We start from the raw sequence: 24,545 nt of genomic DNA, 5'->3' as shown, positions 1-24,545 counted from the left end.
ACCGAATTCTACACTCAGTGACTTATGGCAAGATCAGAGTAATCAGTGGGATATTAATAAACTGCAACAATACCTTTCAGATGAAGACGCAGTTTGTGCACAATGACTTTATCTTCCACAACATCATTGTCCTGATAGATTGATCTGGCACTACACTAAGGATGTAATATACTCAGTTAAATCTGGGTACTAGCTAAGTAATCATCACCCTCTCAATGATGCTGTTGCTTCTCCACAAGGAGACCCTCAGCTCAAAAACAAGATTTGGAAAATAACTATACCTCCAAAGTTAAGACATTTCTACTAGAGGGTGCTATCTGGTGCAATTAGTACTGGTAGTGAACTTAACCGACGGGGTATACCCATTGACGAAACATGTCATCGCTGCTGTAAAGACGTTGAAACGATTAACCATCTGCTTTTCAAGTGTCCTTATGCTTCTACGGTTTGGAGACTAACTAATCTGCCTACTGGTCATGTATTTTCAACCTCTCTCGAAGAAAACATTGAGATCTTGTTGTTATCATATACGTCTGCAATGGATGTTGATAAGAAACATCTTCCTTTCTAGATTGGGTGGCAACTATGGAAATCAAGAAATAACCTTATTTTCAATAAGGTAGTTTGGGAAGTAGAATTAGTGGTTACAAAAGCAACAAATGATGTTATAGAATGGCTAGCTGCGACGCAACCATCTGTACAACAATCTAATCGCACTAATCTGTCAGATTTATCGACTCCCGTATCTCACTAGCAACCGCCATCAACCGATTTCGTTAAAGTTAACTATGATGGCAGCTTCCATTATCACGATGGCAGCATCAGTGTTGGATGGGTTATCCGAGATGATTCAAGTACGTATGTATTATCTGGCAGTTCAAAACTCACGCAAGCATCTAATCCTTTGGAAACAGAAGGCCTAGCACTGCTGCATGCTATTCATTTGACTTGGTGTCGAGGTTACCGAAAGGTGGTTCTAGAAGGCGATTGTAAACCTCTAGATGATCTCCTACATCAACGATCAACGAGCATAACTATGGAAAATCTCCTAGTTGATATCCGCAGTTGGGCGGATCGTTTTACTGATATATCATTTTTGTTTATACGCGAGAATGCAATCAAGTAGCTGATAGATTGGCTAAACAGGCTCATCGTCAACAAGAAACTGCTCGTGTTTATTTCTTCCCTCCATTGTTTTTACGGAGTTGTTTATTTCAAGACTATGTACCAACCTCTATTTATAATAAAAGACGTTAAAAAAAAAACTTTAATTTTTTATCTATTCTAGACCATATGCATAAATATAAGGGTCTGAATGGTAACTGCGGTTGGGGCGGACAAATCTGTCTGCGGACAAGACCGCTATATTTTAAGTGTGGACAACAGTTCGCTGCGGTCCAAGTCTATTTGTAAGGAAAAACGGTCCGCAGTTGGTCCGCTGCAGTTTTGTTTCTGTTTTCTGTAGACCACACCACTACGGACTAAACATGATGAATGGTAAATAAAAAGCAGTCTGATCCGCAGATGAATTTGTCCGTCCCAACCGCTGCAACCATTCACACTCTAAAACGCAATGAAGAAATTGTAACTTTTTTTATGAACCAGAACCAGACTTGGATGGTGCGGTGTCAATGACCACGATTTTGATTTTTTGTATCTATCTCAATTGGCTTTTCAAATCGGATAATAAAGAGGCCATTGGAGTTTAGAGAAACTAGGTACGAAGAGAAGAATAAAGTTCCCTCTTCTTGGGATAAAAAAAAAATGAATGACGGTCAACGAAAGTTGAAATAAGGACACAAAATTCAAAACCATGTTATTTCAAGGCCAAACGAAAATCGAAAGCCCAAACCTAGACATTTTATGTTCTGAAATAATTTTTTTCCGTAATGATTTTATATTTAAATGAATCATTCAGCCTCGATGGTAAAAGGTATAAACAAACATGCACTAGTTAATCCACAAAGCAACGACCATTAAGCCTTGAACAGAAATATATTTATTTGCTTACATAATGATGCCACGGGATTTAACAAAATGTTTATAAATTATAGTTTAGTTAGAGCTAGCATAAAATATATCACAAAACATTAAACTTAACGGTATGTTTTTCTTTTTTTTTTTCCTTTTCTGAGGCAGATCCTCTATGGGACCGGAACTAGACTTGGAAGATACATGTAACCAGAGTTATATGTCCATACCTCTTCCTCCCAATGTCTTTCTATCTCTTTTTTTTGGAATCCATCTTTACCAATAATGTATAAGTTAACGCAAACGCATTTGCTTCCACTGGTTACTAATCTTTCAGAACATGTAACGTTAATCCTATTATTTTGGTCAATAAAAAACACCGAATGAGGAGGATCTTCCCAGAGATCAAATGCTGGCAGATCAGGTCTCCACACAACAAAAAGTTTGGTCCAAGAAACAACCCTATCTTTGACACTATTTGTGAACCATACCTCAATCTCCCCTAGTTGATCATGTTCTTCGTATATGCGTTGGCGAAGCAAAGCAAGCTTATCTCCTCTAAAAGCTGATTAGGCTACATTATCATATGTACCATAGACAAAAGGTATTAGGCTCGTATGTTTGAATCTCTCTGTGGAAAAATCAAAACTTTGGATACATATTGTGTCATGATGTCGTCCAACAATCCAATACATATTTCCTTTTAAGGACACACCAGCGCACGGTGAGTATACACACCAATCCAAAGGAATGTCAAGAGTTTTCTAAGAATTTGACTTGAGGTCGTAGATCTCAACCGGTGGGTCATACTTACCCGTGGGGCACCGGTTGTCTTCGAAAATATTTTCATTGTAAAATCTCAAGATTTTGTAGTTATCACGAGATACACCATCATATCCAATGCCGTAATAATCATTAACTGCATAAGATTTCCTAGGTTTGGTGACCCATCTAACTCGGTTAAAACAAGGGTTCCAAACAGCGAGTCTTTTGGGATGACGAAAGATGCATAGCAATAACCCATCACAATGAACAATATTAGACAGCTTACCGCTTCCTTGAAACTCATTTGGGAGTGGTAAAGAAGAATGATCATCGTTGGACGCGGGATTAATGATCTGAACCTTATCAGTGATTCGTATAATACGTTCTTTGACCTGTTCTAGATGATCGTAGATGAATCTCTTATCTTTGAAGAGAGCATTCCATTCTGTGCACGTCAACTTGAATCGTTTTAGATCGTCAGCTGGAACACTACCAAATATTGATTCCAATATTTCGGGAGGTATCAATGAACCGTCTGACGAAGATGAAGCCATGAGAATTCGAAAAGTTATTGCTAAAAGAAGTATGAGTTGTGAATCTATCTGGATGTTAATATAGCATGTTGGATATGTCATGTGGATGTAATAAAAGTTTAGGACCACACTTTCTTATTAAATAAATACAAATATACTACTATATTAATTGAGAAGTATAAATATGAAACTAATCTTATAAAATGTAAAAAATTATATTATCATGCCATTGGTGTTAAAAAATATATTTAATTTTTAAATAAAAATAAATATAGAATTTTAATATTTAGACTAATAAATTATTTTCATAATTATTAATTTCCAAAAAACATATTTTTTCTCTCTAATTAATTATGGTAGAAAATTACTAATTAATTTTTAAAAATTGTAAAACAATCAAAAAATTTCAAAGTAAGATTTTATATCCAAATTATTCTTTTAATAACTATATTTGAGAGATTTTGTTAAGATTTTAAATTATGATTCTCCTATCATCTTCCTTTAAGTTCATTTACAAATTATTTTGAATTATCATATATACATATGATAAATAAATATGTAGATTTTTTTTTCTGCATATATTGTGATTTGAATTAAAAAAAAAACGAAGATATATTACTCAATCAATGAAAAAAAATGTGTGTTTTAATGTTCCATATCGGCTGGCTGATAAAACTAAATTTATGTGGCTGATAAATTAATAAATTTTATTTGCTCAAAATTAGAATAGAAAAGTTAATACCTTTAAATATTTCACAAAATAAATACAACAAGCAATATAAAATGGTAATATACATCAAAAAAATTAAAATACTATAATATTCAAAAATAATTAGTATTTAAAAAAAATATGTAGATTTTCCAAACAATCATACTATATTAATTGGGAACTAAAAATATGAAACTAACCATAAAATGTGTAAAAAATTACATTCAATTGCCGTAAGAAAACCTTAATTAAGATTAATTAATTAATTAAATAAATATAATTAATCAAAAAACAAAAATTGGGGACACATAAAATAAAATAAATTGTAGAAAATTAAAAAAAATCTATTAGAATCAAAACTAATTCGTACTTAAAAAAAAAATTTAACAGCTAAGATTTTAAAAATCTAATCGAATAAAATCTAAAGTTCATTACATGCAAATGTTTTATTGGCAGGTTTTCAATAAACATTTTCAAAATACAAAATTTTTAATATAAGGAAATTTTGAATCACAAATCATTATAGATAATATAATAAGAAAATAAATTATAAAAAATTTTCATCAAACAAAAAGTTCAGTCCGCGATTTTCGCGGGTTAGTACATAGTTACAATATTAAAAGTAATCATTGTCTCAAACATAATAACTTTTTAAAACAAATATAACAATAATTTTTAATATTATCTTATAATTTTTGGATAAAATATTGATCCATGCATTATAGCACGGGATATCTCCTAGTACTATTATATACTCTACTTGGAGTTTTCTCGGAAGATGTTGCCATAATTTCTGCCTTACCGCTGTGACAACCGGAAAAACCGGATTTGTTGGGATGTCATTTTACTAAGTCTGGAAAATATTCGTTTAAATCAGGGTACCATACCCTTCGTTCACAAAAGACGGCGCATACCGGGCCGAAAGTATTTGGACCGGATTTGGTACCTTTAAAGGCTTATGTGTGGAAGGTTCGGTGTCCAGCGAAACTCCGACACTTTATGTGGCAGGTGCTTTCGGGTTGTGTGGCGGTCACGGCTAATCTATAGAAACGTGGGATGAGTTGTGATGTCACATGTGGCCTTTGTGGTTATTAGGAGGAGACGATTAATCACACCCTTTTTGAATGTCCACCAGCCAGACAAGTTTGGGCTCTGTCGTCATTTCCGACGACCATGGGAGCTTTCCCTTCAGAATCTGTTTTCACTAACATGGATTTCCTTTTTTGGCGGTTTAAAGACATCCTATCGCAGGATGTGTTCCCCTGGATTTTGTGGTATATTTGGAAAGCACGTAATGATAAACTTTTTAGTAATTTGGATTCAAATCCACTAGCAATTTTGAGGTTAGCGGAGGATGAGGCTAAAGCCTGGTTTATGGCTCAAACAGAGGAGATGGTGTCAGGATCAAATATTAATCATGGGGTTGTACCCTGTGGAGGTAGAGGATTAGGGGTTCCCCGATTCTCGTCGAGTTATCTTTGCTTTGTGGATGGCTCTTGGAAAGGGACGGATCGCTATGATGGTAGAGGCTGGTTTTGCATTTCGCCCAGGGGTGAAGATCCTACAATGGGAGCAGCCAACCTTCGTCGCAGTCTTTCCCCTCTTCATGCGGAGGTTGAAGCCCTCATATGGGCCATGAGGTGTATGATTGGAGCGGATAACCAATTTGTCGTCTATCTCACGGATTGCTCTGACTTGGTGAAGATGGTGTCTTCGCCTTCCGAGTGGTCAGTTTTTATACCTTATTTGGAGGACATACTACGGCGGACAAAGAGGAATTTGTTTCTTTTTCATTAGTTTTCGTTCCTCGCTTTCAGAATGGTAAAACGGATAGTTTGGCACGACGTGTTCACTCAATTCCGCATTTAGTTATTTATGTAAACAATTTTCCTTCGCATTGGCTCGTTTGAGTCAATCTTGTACTTTGTTGGAAAAAAAAAAACTAAACAAATTTATTTGGGTTATTTTCCTTATTTACTTCTTAATTGGTACAATTAAAAATTAAATTAATGTGAGGTGAAATAATCATTATTTACTAATTATAAATAGAGTTTTTTTTAATAGATAAATAGGGTTATATAGCCCACACAATCTTAAGAAAAAAGAAAAAAACAAAAAATCTCTAAGGTGTCGCTGTCTTTTTTTTGCTACAATGGGAGATAAAAGCCTCTCCTCCTCAGCCTCCTCTAATGAAGAAGGTATATTACGATTCCTCCTTAAACCTTAACGAGTTAGTTTTAAGATTTATCAAAACAATGACACAAAGAAGTGGATAAAAAAAAAAAAAAGCTTCCTAGCCTCTTCTTGTTCTGTCTTCTTCTTCTTCTTCTTGTTCTGTCTTAAACACACACTCTCTCGATGAATTTGACAAGAGTAAACCTTTTCGATGTTCCTCTTAGACCAATTTTGCTTTTGCATCCTTCTTGTATTCTCGTTTCTAAACGTACGGTTCTGTTCTTCTCTCCCTTTTTCGCATTTTATTTTTTTATTTAATCATCATGAAAGTGATGAGATTGAGGACTTAGTGTTTAGAAACTCATAACCTAGATGGATTAGTGGCGAAATCGAATTCTGGGTTTTTGTTTTTTTCTTTCTCCGGTTGAAGCAGAGTGATTTTCCCAATTGGGTTTTTGTGACCAGAGCTCGTTTCCATGAAATTGTCATTATCTTGGTCTGTACATGATTAGTGATGTAGCTGCTTACAAATTGAACTTAACTGGTCTCCAAGGGATTGTCAGATAGTATAAATCTTAATTAATCTGTACCTTCGGTGTCTGGTTTCCATCACTCGAGTTTGTAGAGATAAAACACTTCGACGGAGGGCCTGCTAAAATGGAAGTAGCAAGGTACTTCGTAGAAAAATCAAGAGTCCTCAAAAAACTTGTTCTGCATTTGAGGTGTTTCTCGCACCAATAAGGTCCATAAAGATTTTACATGCTAAAGGACCTCCTTGAATTGCCCAGAGGCTCTAGCACATGTCGAATCGTAGTTTGTTGACGGCTTGAAAGGTTTTAGGTGGGTCTATGATCAGATTAAGAGTAGCATTCCCAGCTGGTTACTTAAAATTGGAATCTTTTGGCTACTAGTTCTGGATGATATTAGAGAGTTTTATGTGGCTTTTACCTTCTCGTAAATCATCTCTGCATCATCAAGAATACCATGCCATTTTCAACCAAATTTTACTACTTGTCTTGTTTGGAAGTAGACCATTAGACTAGTTCGTTCAACAAAACTAGTATAACTTGTTTGAGATTTGAGATCACACGCTAATTTGATTGATATATAAATTTCCTGAGCTTTGTTTATTCTCTTCTTGTGGCTTTGAGAGCACTCGGTATTCATCTCATCTCGGCGTTAATTATTGATTATGTGATTTGTTCTCTTGGCGAAATTGAATTTTGGGTTTTTTTTTTTCCATTGAAGCAGAGAGATTTTCCCAATTGGGTTTGTTACAGAGCTGGTATCCATGAAACTGTCATTATCTTGGTCTGTACATGATTTAGTGATGTAGCTTCTTACAGTGAACTTAACCGGCCTCCAAAGGATTGTTAGAAAGTATAAATTTTTACAATTTTTTTGAAACTTGAGAGATCACACGCTAATTTGATTGATAAATAAAGTTCTTGAGCTTTGTTTATTGTCTCTTCTTGTTGCTTTGATTTCAGTGTTCTGTGCAAGTTTCTCAATATTCATCTCATCTCGGCGTTAATTTATTGAAAATGTGGTTTGCAGGTTTTGTTACCAGAACCTCTACAGGTGTTTCTCCTTCGATCTTGCTTCCCAGATCAACTCAGTCACCTCAGATTATTGCCAAAAGTTCATCAGGTTTTTGCACTTATTGTGTTTCCACATAATCTGTTTTTGTCTCTTCCATTGAATTTGGGGACTGATATGTCTTTACTATGTGGATTTCAGTGTCAGTACATCCGGTGTCTGAGGACGCTAAGGAGGAATATCAGTCCAATGATGTTAGTGGAGATTCAATACGGAGGCGTTTTCTTGAATTCTTTGCATCTCGTGGGCATAAAGTGCTTCCAAGTGCGTCTCTTGTTCCAGAAGATCCTACTGTCTTATTAACAATTGCTGGAATGCTTCAGTTTAAGCCTATCTTTCTTGGAAAGGTATCAATAACAATTCAAGCCAAACACTACTGTTTTCTCCTGCATTTAGAGACTATTCCTTTTAACATTGGTGGGACTTTTTAAAATGATGCAGGTACCTAGACAGGTTCCTTGTGCAACCACTGCACAAAGGTGCATACGTACCAACGATTTGGAGAATGTTGGCAAAACGGCCAGGCATCATATTTTGTTTGAGATGCTTGGGAACTTTAGCTTTGGTGATTACTTCAAGAAAGAAGCGATAAGATGGGCATGGGAGCTATCAACTAAAGAGTTTGGGTTACCTGCTAATAGAGTTTGGGTTAGCATTTACGAAGACGATGATGAAGCTTTTGAAATCTGGAAGAATGAAGTTGGTGTGCCTGTTGAGCAGATAAAGAGAATGGGTAAAGCTGACAACTTTTGGACCAGTGGACCAACTGGTCCTTGTGGTCCATGCTCAGAGTTATACTATGACTTCTATCCCGAGAGAGGTTATGGTGAAGATGTTGATCTTGGGGATGATACCAGATTCATTGAGTTCTACAATTTGGTTTTCATGCAGTATAACAAGACGGAAGATGGATTGCTTGAGCCCTTGAAACAGAAGAATATAGACACTGGTCTTGGTCTAGAACGTATGGCTCAAATCCTTCAGAAGGTTCCAAACAACTACGAGACAGATTTGATATATCCAATCATTGCGAAGATCTCAGAGTTGGCGAATCTATCATACGACTCTGCAAGTGAACAGGCAAAGACAAGTCTAAAAGTGATTGCAGATCACATGCGGGCAGTTGTCTATCTCATATCAGACGGTGTTTCTCCTTCAAACATTGGCAGAGGTTATGTAGTAAGGAGGCTAATAAGAAGGGCAGTTCGAAAGGGGAAGTCTCTCGGAATAAATGGGGATAGAAATGGTAATCCAAAGGAAGCGTTTTTGCCAACAGTTGCTGAAAAGGTGATAGAAATGAGTACATATATTGATTCAGATGTCAAACTAAAGGCTCCACGCATCATTGAGGAGATTAGACAAGAGGAACTTCACTTTAAGAAAACTCTGGAAAGAGGAGAAAAGTTACTTGACCAGAAGCTTAACGACGCCCTGTCAGTTGCTGATAAAACTAAGAATAAGCCTTATCTGGATGGGAAAGATGCGTTTCTTCTCTATGACACATACGGTTTCCCTGTGGAGATAACAGCAGAAGTTGCTGAAGAACGTGGAGTCAGTATAGATATGGAAGGTTTTGAAGTGGAGATGGAGAATCAAAGGCGTCAGTCTCAAGCTGCTCACAACGTTGTAAAACTGACAGTTGAAGATGATGCTGACATCACGAAAAATATTGCAGACACTGAGTTTTTGGGATATGACAGTCTCTCTGCTCGTGCTGTTGTGAAAAGTCTTTTGGTGAATGGGAAGCCTGTGATAAGGGTCTCTGAAGGCAGTGATGTAGAGATTTTGCTGGACAGAACTCCGTTCTATGCTGAATCAGGAGGTCAAATTGCTGATCATGGTTTTCTTTATGTTAGCAGTGATGGGAGCCAAGAGAAAGCTGTTGTTGAGGTAACTGATGTGCAGAAGTCTCTTAAAATATTTGTTCACAAGGGCACTGTAAAAAGTGGAGCTCTGGAAGTTGGCAAGGAGGTGGAAGCAGCAGTGGATGTAGACTTGAGGCAACGAGCAAAGGTACGTTTGAATGTCATTTTGCATCCCAATACCGCAACTGCCTCTTTCGTTTTAAAATTCTTGATCCTTTTTGTTAACTTTCCAGGTTCACCATACGGCCACTCATTTACTGCAATCCGCACTTAAGAAAGTAATAGGACAAGAAACATCACAAGCTGGTTCATTAGTAGCTTTTGACCGCCTCAGATTCGATTTCAACTTTAATAGGTCTTTGCATGGTAATGAGCTTGAGGAAATCGAATGCCTGNAACTAAAGGCTCCACGCATCATTGAGGAGATTAGACAAGAGGAACTTCACTTTAAGAAAACTCTGGAAAGAGGAGAAAAGTTACTTGACCAGAAGCTTAACGACGCCCTGTCAGTTGCTGATAAAACTAAGAATAAGCCTTATCTGGATGGGAAAGATGCGTTTCTTCTCTATGACACATACGGTTTCCCTGTGGAGATAACAGCAGAAGTTGCTGAAGAACGTGGAGTCAGTATAGATATGGAAGGTTTTGAAGTGGAGATGGAGAATCAAAGGCGTCAGTCTCAAGCTGCTCACAACGTTGTAAAACTGACAGTTGAAGATGATGCTGACATCACGAAAAATATTGCAGACACTGAGTTTTTGGGATATGACAGTCTCTCTGCTCGTGCTGTTGTGAAAAGTCTTTTGGTGAATGGGAAGCCTGTGATAAGGGTCTCTGAAGGCAGTGATGTAGAGATTTTGCTGGACAGAACTCCGTTCTATGCTGAATCAGGAGGTCAAATTGCTGATCATGGTTTTCTTTATGTTAGCAGTGATGGGAGCCAAGAGAAAGCTGTTGTTGAGGTAACTGATGTGCAGAAGTCTCTTAAAATATTTGTTCACAAGGGCACTGTAAAAAGTGGAGCTCTGGAAGTTGGCAAGGAGGTGGAAGCAGCAGTGGATGTAGACTTGAGGCAACGAGCAAAGGTACGTTTGAATGTCATTTTGCATCCCAATACCGCAACTGCCTCTTTCGTTTTAAAATTCTTGATCCTTTTTGTTAACTTTCCAGGTTCACCATACGGCCACTCATTTACTGCAATCCGCACTTAAGAAAGTAATAGGACAAGAAACATCACAAGCTGGTTCATTAGTAGCTTTTGACCGCCTCAGATTCGATTTCAACTTTAATAGGTCTTTGCATGGTAATGAGCTTGAGGAAATCGAATGCCTGATCAATAAGTGGATTGGGGATGCTACACGTCTTGAAACAAAGGTCCTTCCTCTTGCTGATGCAAAACAAGCTGGAGCCATTGCAATGTTTGGGGAAAAGTATGATGAAAACGAGGTAAGAAAGATTTCACTATTAACAAATTCGAAGATTGTATAGGTTCTGGGAACGTCAAAATACTAGTCAAGCATCTTCGTAAAACCTGAATTATGAGAGAACTACATGAGTGTATAAAGTGTTACAGTTTGGTGTTGAGTTGATTTGGCTTGACAAAAGAGGACCCTTACATTAATCGCAGGTTCGTGTAGTAGAAGTCCCTGGTGTCTCCATGGAACTTTGCGGTGGCACTCATGTTGGCAATACTGCAGAGATACGAGCCTTCAAGATTATCTCAGAACAGGGCATTGCATCTGGAACCAGACGTATCGAAGCGGTTGCAGGTGAAGCATTCATTGAATACATAAACTCAAGGGATTCTCAAATGACACGTCTATGCTCGACTCTCAAGGTATTCCGCTTCTAGAGAGTTTTCCTTTCTCCGAATAATTATTTCATATTTGCTGCTTTCAAGATAGTAGTTACTTGTGACATATGTAATTGTCGTGTGGTTTTAATCTGAAGGTGAAAGCAGAAGATGTTACAAGCAGAGTGGAGAATCTTGTAGAGGAACTGCGTGCTGCTAGAAAAGAAGCCTCAGACTTACGTTCAAAAGCAGCGGTCTATAAAGCATCAGTTATACCGAACAAAGCATTTACAGTAGGAACTTCACAGACGATAAGGTATCAAAATCTATTGTTTCCTGCTAGAAATGGTTTGTATGATAATTATTATGCTCAGAGAATTTGACACATGATCTAAAGTTATAACATCAACTAAAGTTCTTCCTGTGAATGTTTTAATTTCTTCAGAGTGCTCGTTGAGTCGATGGATGACACCGATGCTGACTCATTAAAGAGTGCAGCTGAGCATTTGGTAAGCACATTGGAAGATCCAGTAGCTGTGGTACTAGGATCATCTCCAGAAAAAGACAAGGTTAGTTTAGTTGCTGCATTTAGTCCCGGAGTAGTCTCTCTAGGAGTTCAAGCAGGGAGATTCATTGGCCCCATAGCTAAGCTGTGTGGTGGAGGAGGTGGTGGAAAGCCCAATTTCGCTCAAGCAGGTGGCAGGAAGCCTGAAAATCTCCCAAGTGCTTTAGAGAAAGCTCGGGAAGATCTCGTGGCAACTCTATCCGAAAAGCTTGGTTGAAGTTCTACTTCAAGAAAAACTATCTATGCAACAAGGTTGTACAGGGAGAAGAAGGAAGAGCACATTGCTTGATTCAGGTTGTACAGGGAGAAGAACGAAGTGCACATTGCTGGATTCTAGAACACTGAAACGCATGTCTAGATGGAAGGGTATTTGATTTGTCTAGACGAAATACTTAATTGGTTTTGGATCATTAGTCAATAAGATGTTGAGTAGCGGTTGCTATTGATGACATTTTCGGTTAGATAATTCGAATGAATATGTCGTCAGTTGCTTCAATTTGGAGAAAAAAAGTCTACCTTACAGAGATTTCGGTTTTTTCTGCTCTTTTCATTCGTAGTCCGGTTCAATTTGAGTTAAACTGTTCTTTTCCTATTCGTCGAAGAAAGCTTTTTATTAATTGGGAGATCATTTACAAAGGAGTTGTTGAAGCCACACACACCGGCTGATTTACCGATTCCAATTTGAGTTCAACAACAACGTAACACTATAAATCATAAATATTGAAACAGATGAAAGACTTTGTCCTTCACTCTGAGAGGGTTAAAGAGATTGGAGATGACTAGACCTTCAAAAATAAATTCCACAACTTAATAAAACCACAAAATTGCAAGTATATATACTTAATTTTGCAGTTTCAACAAACGGAACTAAAATACCTGCACAATACTAGGGGTTGCAGAAGTCACATGATCTGAAAACTGCAACACTTCCATCACCTTCTGGTCCACCACGACATTTTACTTTACCAGCACGTTCACAGAGAAATGCTAAATGTGCTGCTATAGGCATGATATCCACTGTCGGCAAGCATTTCAGCCTAGAAACAAAGCAATATAGGTGTAAATAAACTGAAGAAAAAAAAAAAAAAGGAGAAGTGAGATAAGGACAACTAACAAAAAAAAATATCCATATAGCAATAGCGAAACGCAATCTATTAAATATGTACTCCTGAACATTACCTGTGTAGATTGAGGCTTTAAGAGCAGCCACAGGTATGTTAGAGGTGTTGGTTAGAGGTGTTGGCAACAAGTGTGGTACGTTTCATGACAGGTTTCTCACGATCATCATGCAACATCATTGTCAATTGTGGGAAGTCCATAAGAACCTAATTTATGAGAAACCATCAGATCAAATGTCTGAATAGTATGAACAATATATATATATATGATATAATTTAACAATTAAGAAAATCTGTAAATTGAGTTGGAAAGATACTTTGATGAAGTTTCATTTGAGATCTACTGTCAGAGCCAGCTGCATATATCCTTTCCTTACGAGATGAACCAAGAGACAATGTAAGAGTTAACACCGATACTAAAATCTAGACAATTTGAACATTTTAAGCAAATCTTTCATGTTTGTTTGGATTTAAATTTGTTCCTCAGGCTTCAAAGACTTGAAAACCTTCGTGCCACATTTCTTGATAAGCATCTCCAACCGAAGCTTCACCAACATGACTCTGAAACAAGGAAAATTATCCGCAGAATCAATATATATATATATTTACAACTAGTATATATGTTTATGTACTAGCAGGATTTCAACATACACCTTCAACAAGCCTAAATTTTGCGATGTTTATGCACTAGCAGGATTTCAACATACACCTTCAACAAGCCTAAATTTTCCTGTTTGTTAAAGAAAGGAAAACAGTTCATTGAGTCTCATTGATAAACAAGTGGGACAAATGGCTAACTCGCAGCTGTAATTTCTATGTTGAAGAAAGAAAACAGCATTACTATTAATTTGAGGTTTTCTCTCCATCCAAGCTACCAACGACCTATAACGGTTATAGCAGAGGTCAACAATCAACCTTAGTAAAAATAAAATAAAAACAAAGATTCTGGTAATTTTAGTTAGGATTAGATTAAAAATCTCCTATATAATAAAACGGAAGTACACAACCTTCTTTTTGTCGACTATATAATTTTTATAAGTTGGTTACAGAATAGGTTATACATTAAATATAGGTTGGTTACATAAAAAGGTTATAGATTAACATGAATATACATAAGAATATCCTAAAGAATCATCTTAAAGAGAATATTCCAATGATTTATACAATTTCCAAAAATAAAATCATTAGTATTCCATGTATTGTTACAAAAAATATACTGTTAGGCGTTAAAATTTTTTTTTTTTGGCAATTTATCATACTTAATCGTGATTTCTGAGATTTTATTGTGTAGTTGAAAACAAAGCCTTACCTAAGCACATGTCATGTTAAAAAACTTTCACCAAACATATTCAAAAATTAAAATAAAAACAAACACCAAACATAACCATTTCTCATACATAAAATTACAAAATTAACAAAACAAAACTTACAAAATAGGTGTTTTTTCAAGCCATCATATTTAACATATGATTTTATTACATAATGTTTTATCAAAAAAAAACTTTTAAAAACAATCATATAAATTATATTTTATTATAAAATTATAATATAAATAAAAAAGATTTCAACTCGTGCTCTAGCACGGGTCCTAATCTAATCTAGTACCATATTAAAGTACCGATGTAAGTTCTCATTGTCTCCACCATTTTTCTCATGTGCGTATGCATGACCAATCTGGACAAGCACACCATAGGCTTTGCTTCTTGTTTATTTACCTGCATAAACAGAAACAAGCACACCATAGGCTCTGCTTCTTGTGTATTTACCTGCAGAAATAGAAACAACATGAATACTGATTCTCACACAATTATAATTTTAAGGTGCTTAGTACCTCCATAGCAAGTACTTTAAATCATATACAGGAAAAAAACCATCAACATCTGAGAGGAGCCTTTCCCTGAAAGTAAGCCAAATGGAGTTTGATTAGTTCTCATAGTTATATATTGACCCTAAACATTTTTGTTTTTGAGACTCACATGATCAAAAAACCTATATAATCTTCCTACTGCGTAAGAAGAAAAGAGAAAGTTAAGTGCAAACTATAATACCGAAATCGAAAGATTAGGCAAAAACTAAAATAATTGGAGAAGCATACTTTGGGAGAAGGAGTCAAATTAAGAAACGGTGAGTGATCTTCAGTTATTTGCTTTGTCCATTTACCTGCTTGGCGTATGATAATTATGTCAGAGAACCATTTAGATAGACCTGAAATCAGCATAAAGATGTTTGAAACTTACGCGACATTATGTATTTTTATTTTGTTTTGAGAACATAACAAAAACTTACAGCGTACTATATAATAAGTTCACCAGTCACCACGTCACCACCAACACTCCTATATGCTTTTTATAGAATTACGATGCTCTGAGTTTTTCCTAAAATATGTTTGCAAAATCCAAAACGGTTATACAGTTAAAATAGTGTACCATTAGTGCAATTCTATACAAGATGACCCACCAAGTCAGTACGATTAACAAATTGTCTTGTGCATTATGAATAAGTTAATAACCATGAGATCAATAAAATAATAACTTACAGATGAAGTGGCTGGTTGATCTTCTTGATTTACTCCAAGATGAAGTAAATATGGATATGAAAATATGACTATTTGCATATGTTCTTACTTTTACACATTTATTGTATAAATGCACGTAACAATTAAGTAAGCAAGAAATATTAAAAAAGGAAAATTGTTGTAAAACAATTGGAGTGGATCTTCCATAACCGGCCTATACACGGTCCATACATGGCCTATGTACGTCCAAGACCATAAGGCCCATCGACCACTTCCTTTAGTCTAAGTCGGTATATGATTCCTAATGTAATTGGGCTTTGCTTTTGACTATATATATATAACCTCTGTTCGATTATATGAATAAGAATAAGAGAATTTCCACCTTTGAGTTTTCTAGTTTTATAACACGTTATCATCACGACTTGTTCTAAAGTCCAACTGAGATAAAACCCTAAAACCCTAAACCGCCGCCGCCTTCTCCCTTTGTTCGTGGTTATACTTGGCGATCGGTTCCTGTTCGTGATGCATCCGAGTTCGTGGTCCGTTTCTGTCCGGGGTGAGTTCTGTTCGGAGATCCGTTCCTGTTCAAGCCGCAGTTCGAGTTCGAGATCGGTTCTTCCTCCTACCTAGTCCGAAGTTCAAGAGAAGTAAAACTGAGGTCTTTAGCTCCCGGTTCATATCCAGTCAACATCCAAACGGCAAAAGGTAAACAATAATCAAACCCCCCTTAAAACCTATGAAATCGAATCTGACCTTAAATCTAATGGAACACTAAAAACCTACAAGCAAACAATCAACTAACAAAAGCTTAAGATCCCTAAACACTAAAACTTTAAAATCGAATTATGTGAAGTTTAGGATTGCTAGATTTCTTGCAAATTGAACCGTTCATATCATAATTAAAATCCGGTTGATTGTTGTTGCTTGATTGTTTCATATGTTGCATGCATCATTGAGATTAAAATCGAACCTTGCATAGATAAAAAAACTTGAATCGTTTATTGCTTAAATTGTTTATGTAAAATCGGCTGCATGAATCCTAAAATCGATTGCATAGATTTGTTCTAGGTTGTTAAAATTGTTAGGATAACTTCCAAATCAATTTTAGTAATTATCCTAAAACTTAGAAAATATTTCCTAAAAAATTTCCTAATTAGAATAGGAAATTCAATCTAAGAAAAAGGAAACATTTAATAAAAAGAAATTGTTGCATGCTAGTATCTATCTAGGTTTGTTTGTTTTTCATGCATACCAAAGCCACGAAAGTTATGAGTAACGGCAAGGAATGGTTCGGTCTCAAATACCGCATGACCTGAGTTTAAATTAATGGCATGGGTCGGTCTCAAATACCGCATAGTCTTAAATTGTTGCATGGTTCGGTCTCAAATACCGCATGCTAATGATCAGATGTTTGTTTTGTACTGTGCAGATGGCAAAGCTGAAAAACCTCTCCTATGCTGCCCTTAATGCTTCTAGAGACAATTACTTGCAATGGGCTTTGGACACTAAGATCCATCTGAAATCAAAGGATTTATGCGAATGCATTGAGGATGAGGTTGAATGTGCAGAAAAGGATAAGTACAAGGCCATTATGCATATGTGCCATCACCTTGCTGAGAGTCTCAAGAACCAGTACCTCACTATAGAGGATCCTCTTGACCTTTGGACAGAGCTGAAAAGCAGATATGGACACCAAAAGACGGTGCTCCTACCAAAGGCTCAATTCGATTGGAAAAACCTAAGGATCCAGGACTTCAAATCCATGGATGAGTATAACTCAGAGCTATTTAAGATAGTCTCAATCCTGAGGTTGTGTGGTACTGAGGTTACTGAGAAGGATCTGCTAGAGAAAACATTCTCTACTTTTCACACTAACAACATACTGCTTCAGCAACAATACCGTGAAAAGGGGTTTAAGACCTATGCAGACCTAATCTCTTGTTTACTGCTAGCTGAGCAGAACAATGAACTATTGATGATGAATAGTGCATTGAGACCTCCTGGTACAGCCCCATTACCAAAAGCACACAAGGTAGACATGGCAAAGAAAAATTCCATAGAGCCTAAAGAGCCTAAAGAACCCAAGGAGACTAAGGAGTCCAATTACGTCTATAGAGATAAGCACCATGGCCGTGGTCGTGGTGGTCGTTGGACATTACCAAGGGAACCGATATGATGGTTATGGTCGTGGAACCCGATCCGACTTAGGTCGTGGTCATGGTGGTAGAGGCCGCGGGTCTTTCAAACCGCAACACAAGGCTAAATCGGTTTGTCACCGATGTGGTATGTCTAATCATTGGGCCAAGATGTGCAGAACACCTAAGTTTCTCATTGACCTCTATCAAGAGAGCTTGAAGAAAAATCCAGAGGCTAACCTGGTTCATCTCGATGGTGAAGAAGATTTCGACCATGAGAATGATGACCAACTTAACTATGAGACTTCTGATTGCCTAAAAGAAGATAACTAAGTTTAAATGTTGCTTTGGTTTAATTTCTATGTTTTATGTTTTACATTTGATTGGATAATTTGATTGGATAATTATTTGGTTTAAATTCAATGATTTGATTTCCTTCAATACATATTTACTTGTTTTATTAAAGTTTAAAACAAAATCATTGTCCATTATAGAAATGACTGAGGACAAGAGTGTACTTGTGGTGGATAGTATCCAGCCACACAATTTTGAAGGACAAGAGATACTTTATTAATCTCATAATGAAAAATGCCAATGTTAGTACAATTGCGGGTATAGCAAGCCTAATAGAAGGCTATGGCCAGGCTCATATATTATTACCTAATGGCACACATCTTGAACTAAGTGATGCTTTGTATTCACCCAGCTCTAAGAGAAGCTTATTGAGCTTTAAGGACATTCGATTGAATGGTTACCATGTTGAAACAAAGGGTGAAGGAAACAAAGAGTTTCTATATATTACTGAAATCGTACAAAGACATAAGAAAGTCCTAGAGACTATACCTGCAATAGCCACTGGTCTTTACCATGCTAAGATTAACATGATAGAAGCTAACTTGGCAAGGAATAAAATGTTCAATGAACAATTCACTCTATGGCATGACCGGCTTGGCCATCCGGGTTCTAACATGATGCGTAAGCTTATTATGAATTCAAATGGGCACACTCTTAAAGAGAAAAATGTTATCCCTAAGAATCTCACGTGTGTAGCATGTGCACAAGGGAAACTTATTATAAGGCCATCACCAGTCAAAGTAACTAAGGAGACTTTGAACTTTCTGGAAAGGATACAAGGAGATATATGTGGACCAATACACCCACCTTGTGGGACGTTTAGATATTTTATGGTCATGATAGATGCATCGACCAGATGGTCGCATGTTTGCTTATTGTCAACTAGAAACCTTGCGTTTGCTAAATTGCTGGCCCAGATTATACGTCTGCGAGCCCACTTTCTAGATNCTTTGGTTTAATTTCTATGTTTTATGTTTTACATTTGATTGGATAATTTGATTGGATAATTATTTGGTTTAAATTCAATGATTTGATTTCCTTCAATACATATTTACTTGTTTTATTAAAGTTTAAAACAAAATCATTGTCCATTATAGAAATGACTGAGGACAAGAGTGTACTTGTGGTGGATAGTATCCAGCCACACAATTTTGAAGGACAAGAGATACTTTATTAATCTCATAATGAAAAATGCCAATGTTAGTACAATTGCGGGTATAGCAAGCCTAATAGAAGGCTATGGCCAGGCTCATATATTATTACCTAATGGCACACATCTTGAACTAAGTGATGCTTTGTATTCACCCAGCTCTAAGAGAAGCTTATTGAGCTTTAAGGACATTCGATTGAATGGTTACCATGTTGAAACAAAGGGTGAAGGAAACAAAGAGTTTCTATATATTACTGAAATCGTACAAAGACATAAGAAAGTCCTAGAGACTATACCTGCAATAGCCACTGGTCTTTACCATGCTAAGATTAACATGATAGAAGCTAACTTGGCAAGGAATAAAATGTTCAATGAACAATTCACTCTATGGCATGACCGGCTTGGCCATCCGGGTTCTAACATGATGCGTAAGCTTATTATGAATTCAAATGGGCACACTCTTAAAGAGAAAAATGTTATCCCTAAGAATCTCACGTGTGTAGCATGTGCACAAGGGAAACTTATTATAAGGCCATCACCAGTCAAAGTAACTAAGGAGACTTTGAACTTTCTGGAAAGGATACAAGGAGATATATGTGGACCAATACACCCACCTTGTGGGACGTTTAGATATTTTATGGTCATGATAGATGCATCGACCAGATGGTCGCATGTTTGCTTATTGTCAACTAGAAACCTTGCGTTTGCTAAATTGCTGGCCCAGATTATACGTCTGCGAGCCCACTTTCTAGATTTTCCACGTAAGACTATACGTCTAGACAATGCTGGTGAATTTACATCCCAAGCGTTTAATGAATATTGTATGTTCATGGGGGTGAGTGTGGAACATCCTGTGGCATATGTCCATACACAGAACGGATTAGCTGAATCCTTCATTAAACGCATACAACTAATTGCCTGACCATTGCTAATGAGGTCGAAGCTTCCTGTGTCGGCTTGGGGACACACAGTATTACATGCAGCAGAGCTTATACGTATCAGGCCATCTAGTGAACATAAATATTCACTATCCCAATTATTAACGGGTCATGAGCCAGACATATACCATCTCAAAACATTCAGGTGTGCCGTTTATGTACCTATTGCTCCACCACATAGAACTAAGATGTGACCTCAAAGGAGGATGGGAATATATGTTGGATATGAGTCTCCCACCATTATTAAGTAGCTTGAGCCAACTACATGTGATTTATTTAAGGCCAGATACGCGGACTGTCAATTTACAGAATCCGAATTTCCAATGTTGGGTGGAGAGACAAGCAAGCTGGTTAAAGAATTATCATGGAATCAGACATCCTTAAATTGGCAAGATCCTCGAACTCTAGCATGTGATGCAGAGGTTCAAAAGATTATTCATTTGCAAAAGCTAGCTAATCAATTGCCAGATTCCTTTGCTGACCCAAAGAGAGTAACAAAATCGTACATACCAGCTTGTAATGCACCAGTACGTATTGATGTTCACAAGGAACACAATAATCAAGTTGCTACAGAGTCTAAGACACGTTTAAAACGAGGTAGACCATTAGGTTCCAAAGATAAGAACCCTCAGAAATCTAAGAAAGGTGCAAATCAAACCGAGGTTAAGGAAATTATAGACATGGCCGCGACAAATCCTAAGGTACCGAATGAGGTTTGGGACGCTGAACCTCAAGGTATTGATAATAATGAGATCTCAATCAATTATATCATGTCTCGAATACAATGAAACCGTAACAATGTCGACATTGATGAAATATTTGCATATAAGGTAGCACTTGAAATAAATGAGGATCATGAACCCACGTCTATATTAGAGTGCACTCAAAGTAAAGATTGGCCAAAGTGGAAAGAAGCCATTGACGTGGAGTTGAACTCTTTAAAGAAGAGGAATGTGTTTGGTCCGATCTTAAGGACACCATTCGATGTAAAGCCAGTTGGAGGTAAGTGGGTCTTTGTAAGAAAGAGAAATGAGAATAATGAAATCGTGAGATATAAGACACGGCTTGTAGCACAAGGATTCTCTCAAAGACCAGGGATACATTATGAGGAGACATACTCCCCTGTGATGGATGCAACGACTTTTAGATATTTAATAAGTCTGGCTATAAGAGAAAAACTGGATTTGCGGTTAATGGATGTTGTAACCGCATACTTATATGGTCCACTGGATAATGAAATTTATATGAGATTACCAGAGGGTATTGAGGTCAAAGATAAGAGTGGTTCTCGAGAACAATACTGCATAAGGCTAGACAAATCCCTTTATGGACTGAAACAAAGTGGGCGAATGTGGTACAATAGACTAAGTGAGTACCTAGCCAAAGAGGGCTATAAGAATGATCCCATCAGTCCATGTGTTTTTATAAAGAAGTTTGCAAACAAATGGTTTGTAATCATAGAAGTGTATGTGGATGATTTAAACATCCTTGGAACCTCTGGTGAAATTGCCCAAACAGTAGAATATCTAAAGAAAGAATTTGAAATGAAAGACCTAGGTAAAACTAAGTTCTGTTTGGGGTTACAGCTTGAGTACATTGATAATGGAATCCTTGTGCATCGAAAGGCATATACAGAAAAGGTACTCAAGAGATTTAATATGGACCAAGCTCACCCATTGACTAGCCCAATGGTTGTAAGGAGCCTTGATTTGGATAAAGATCCATTCGGTCCAAAGAAGGACGATGAAGAAGTTTTCGGTCCTGAAGTGCCATACCTTAGTGTTATAGGAGCATTAATGTTCTTGGCTAGCCACACTAGACCAGACATAAGTTTTGCCGTGAACCTCCTAGCAAGATTTAGTTCTTGTCCGACCCAAAGGCACTGGAACAGTATTAAACATATACTGCGTTACCTACAAGGAACGACAGATTTGGGTTTGTTTTACACTAATTATAACAAAGAAGGTTTAGTTGGTTTTGCTGATGCAGGTTACCTATCAGATCCACACAACTCAAGGTCTCAAACCGGCTATGTATTTACACACGGGGGTACAGCGATCTCGTGGCGCTCTATGAAGCAAAGCATTGTGGCCACTTCGTCTAATCATGCGGAGATCCTAGCAATTTATGAAGCCAGCCGTGAGTGTGTTTGGTTGAGGTCAATGACTCAACATATCAGGACAGATTGTGGCATGATCGACGATAAGGAAGCAACGGTTATATATGAAGACAATACGGCCTGCATCGCACAGCTCAAGGAAGGATACATTAAGGGAGATCAGACGAAGCACATATTACCCAAGTTCTTCTTCACACATGAACTACAAAAGGCCGAAGAAGTTCAAGTGGTACAAGTTCAATCCTGCGACAACTCAGCCGATCTCTTCACTAAGTCATTGCCAACATCAACATTCAAGAAGCTCACGCACCGGATTGGGATGCAGAGACTTAAGGACTTCTAGGGATGCTTGGAACAGGGGGAGTAACGTGTGCTGTACACTTTTTCCTTCACCATGGTTTTGTCCCAATGGGTTTTTCTCGTAAGGTTTTAATGAGGCAGCACCCCAAGCGCATTATAGAGATCCTTCCTAGCATCGGCACGGTTATGTTATCCAAGGGTGAGGGTTGTAAAACACTTGGAGTGGATTTTCCATAACCGGTCCATACACGGTCCATACACGGCCCATGTACGTCCAAGACCATAAGGCCCATCGGCCACCTCCTTTAGTCTAAGTCGGTTTATGATTCCTAAAGTAATTGGGCTTTGCTTTTGACTATATATATGTATAAGAATAAGAGAATTTCCACCTTTGAGTTCTCTAGTTTTATAAAAAAAAAAGTAAACAAACAAGAAAAGAAGGAAGCAAAGAATGAATGCAGAAATTAAGCAACCAAGAAAGTAAACAAAGAATTTGACAAATCCAGGAATCAATTAAGTCAACGAATCAAAGAAACAGGGGAGTATTTATGAATGGCTACAAGTGACCAATGTATGTATGTGTGCAATGTATATTATTTATGTATGTATGTATGTATGTATGTATGCATGCCAAAGATTGGTTCACTTATCTGTTTAACGACCTAGCCCAAACTAATTATGAACAAAGAGGAATGCACCTTAATTATACTACAAGAAATGAAAGTTTGGAAGAACCACAAAACCAGGCTTGATTGCTTTAGTGCCATCACTTAGTTCTGAAAAGTCCAAGAGTGAATTCGTAAGTTTTCATTACCATTGTGAATAACTAACTATTAACAAGTTTCAATACAACTGAATAGTAACAAAAATCTAAAAAATATGAATGGAAACAACTAACCTGAAAAATTTCCGTTGATCTTAACAGTTCCCTGATAGACCAAAAAAAAAAAAAAACGCTATGATTTTCCTCGCATGTGTACACATCCAGAATGATCTTTACAAGTTTCGTTATAAACAAATCAGAACACATTACCACATTAATATAAAATCGTATGTATGTAAACTGTGGAGGAAAAATTGATCGGATCGGTAATTTTCAAAATCAAATTTGTTTGGGTTTACAGAGCAAAATAAATAAATAAAACACAATAAGTTCGATAAAAAGAAAAGACAATAGTCTAGAGAAAAGTGTCTATTATTGCCATGAACAGTACCAATCTTTCTCTCCTATGCCATTTTTGGGAAACCCTTTTTCCGCCTGCCATAGAAGGTTTTAAAAAGTACCCTTTTGCCCTCTCCTATTTTGTGACGCTTAAACATTTGAAGGGAAAAAAAACTCCTCGTTTCTTATTCTCTCTCTTGTCTTATAATCTTCTTCTTTGTTTCTTCTTTTCTCCTCAGAAATCTACGTTTCTTCTTCTCTCTCTTTTCTTATCATCTTCTTCTTTGTTTCTTCTTTTTCACCGCACATCCGCCTGAACAGTCCGACGTCTTTGGATGTAATGATGAATTTCTTCCTACAGTCACTTCTATGACCAAATCCTCCGTTTTTTCCGCCTCCACCCGCTCTAGTCGACGAGACAGGAGAACCTAGTTCTGAACCCGACCCTTGGTATGTAAGAGAAGTATTGTGTTCTTTTATCTGACCTGATTTCTAACGAAAATAGTTGTTAAACGGAGCAGGGAAACCGATCTGATAGTCCAGTTAAAAGATCCAAGATCTTTGTCCATCCAGTTTTTTTATATAAGGATAGACCAAATGTTATCTGATAGACTATTTTTTCTCGATAAACCAGTTACAAGATCTAAAATTTTTGTCCACCCAATGTCTTTTATATGACGATAGAACACTTATTATCTGATAGACATCCTTCAGGAAAGGTTTTGGTCTACCGTTACTTTTTTGGTCACTCCGTCTTTGGTAACTTACAAGTTACCTACT

At 37.0% G+C, this 24,545-nt stretch overlaps 2 protein-coding genes across 3 annotated transcripts; one reads left to right on the top strand and one right to left on the bottom strand.

Moving 5' to 3' along the window:
• LOC104709290 (F-box/WD-40 repeat-containing protein 1-like) lies at positions 2,736 to 3,290 on the bottom strand. Its single transcript, XM_010425929.1, has one exon. It carries the CDS (start codon positions 3,288 to 3,290, stop codon positions 2,736 to 2,738), a length of 555 nt encoding a protein of 184 aa, XP_010424231.1.
• On the top strand, positions 6,191 to 12,509 carry LOC104706577 (alanine--tRNA ligase, chloroplastic/mitochondrial). 2 transcript variants are annotated; one of them, XM_010422773.2, is made up of 9 exons: positions 6,193 to 6,421; positions 7,711 to 7,803; positions 7,894 to 8,099; positions 8,194 to 9,084; positions 10,022 to 10,702; positions 10,788 to 11,063; positions 11,245 to 11,454; positions 11,568 to 11,725; positions 11,855 to 12,509. In XM_010422773.2, the coding sequence occupies exons 1-9, from the start codon at positions 6,337 to 6,339 to the stop codon at positions 12,189 to 12,191; spliced, it is 2,937 nt and encodes a 978-aa protein (XP_010421075.1). In that variant the 5' UTR covers positions 6,193 to 6,336; the 3' UTR covers positions 12,192 to 12,509. The 2 variants fall into 2 exon arrangements, with proteins under 2 accessions (XP_010421076.1, XP_010421075.1); XM_010422774.2 differs by lacking the exon at positions 10,022 to 10,702 and having other exon boundaries at positions 6,191 to 6,421; positions 8,194 to 9,765.

This window comes from Camelina sativa, chromosome 8, assembly GCF_000633955.1.
Source record: "Camelina sativa cultivar DH55 chromosome 8, Cs, whole genome shotgun sequence".
In the NCBI taxonomy this organism is placed as follows: domain Eukaryota; kingdom Viridiplantae; phylum Streptophyta; class Magnoliopsida; order Brassicales; family Brassicaceae; genus Camelina; species Camelina sativa.
Note: the sequence above shows the minus strand (reverse complement) of the source record. Positions and strands in the feature narration are given on the sequence as shown.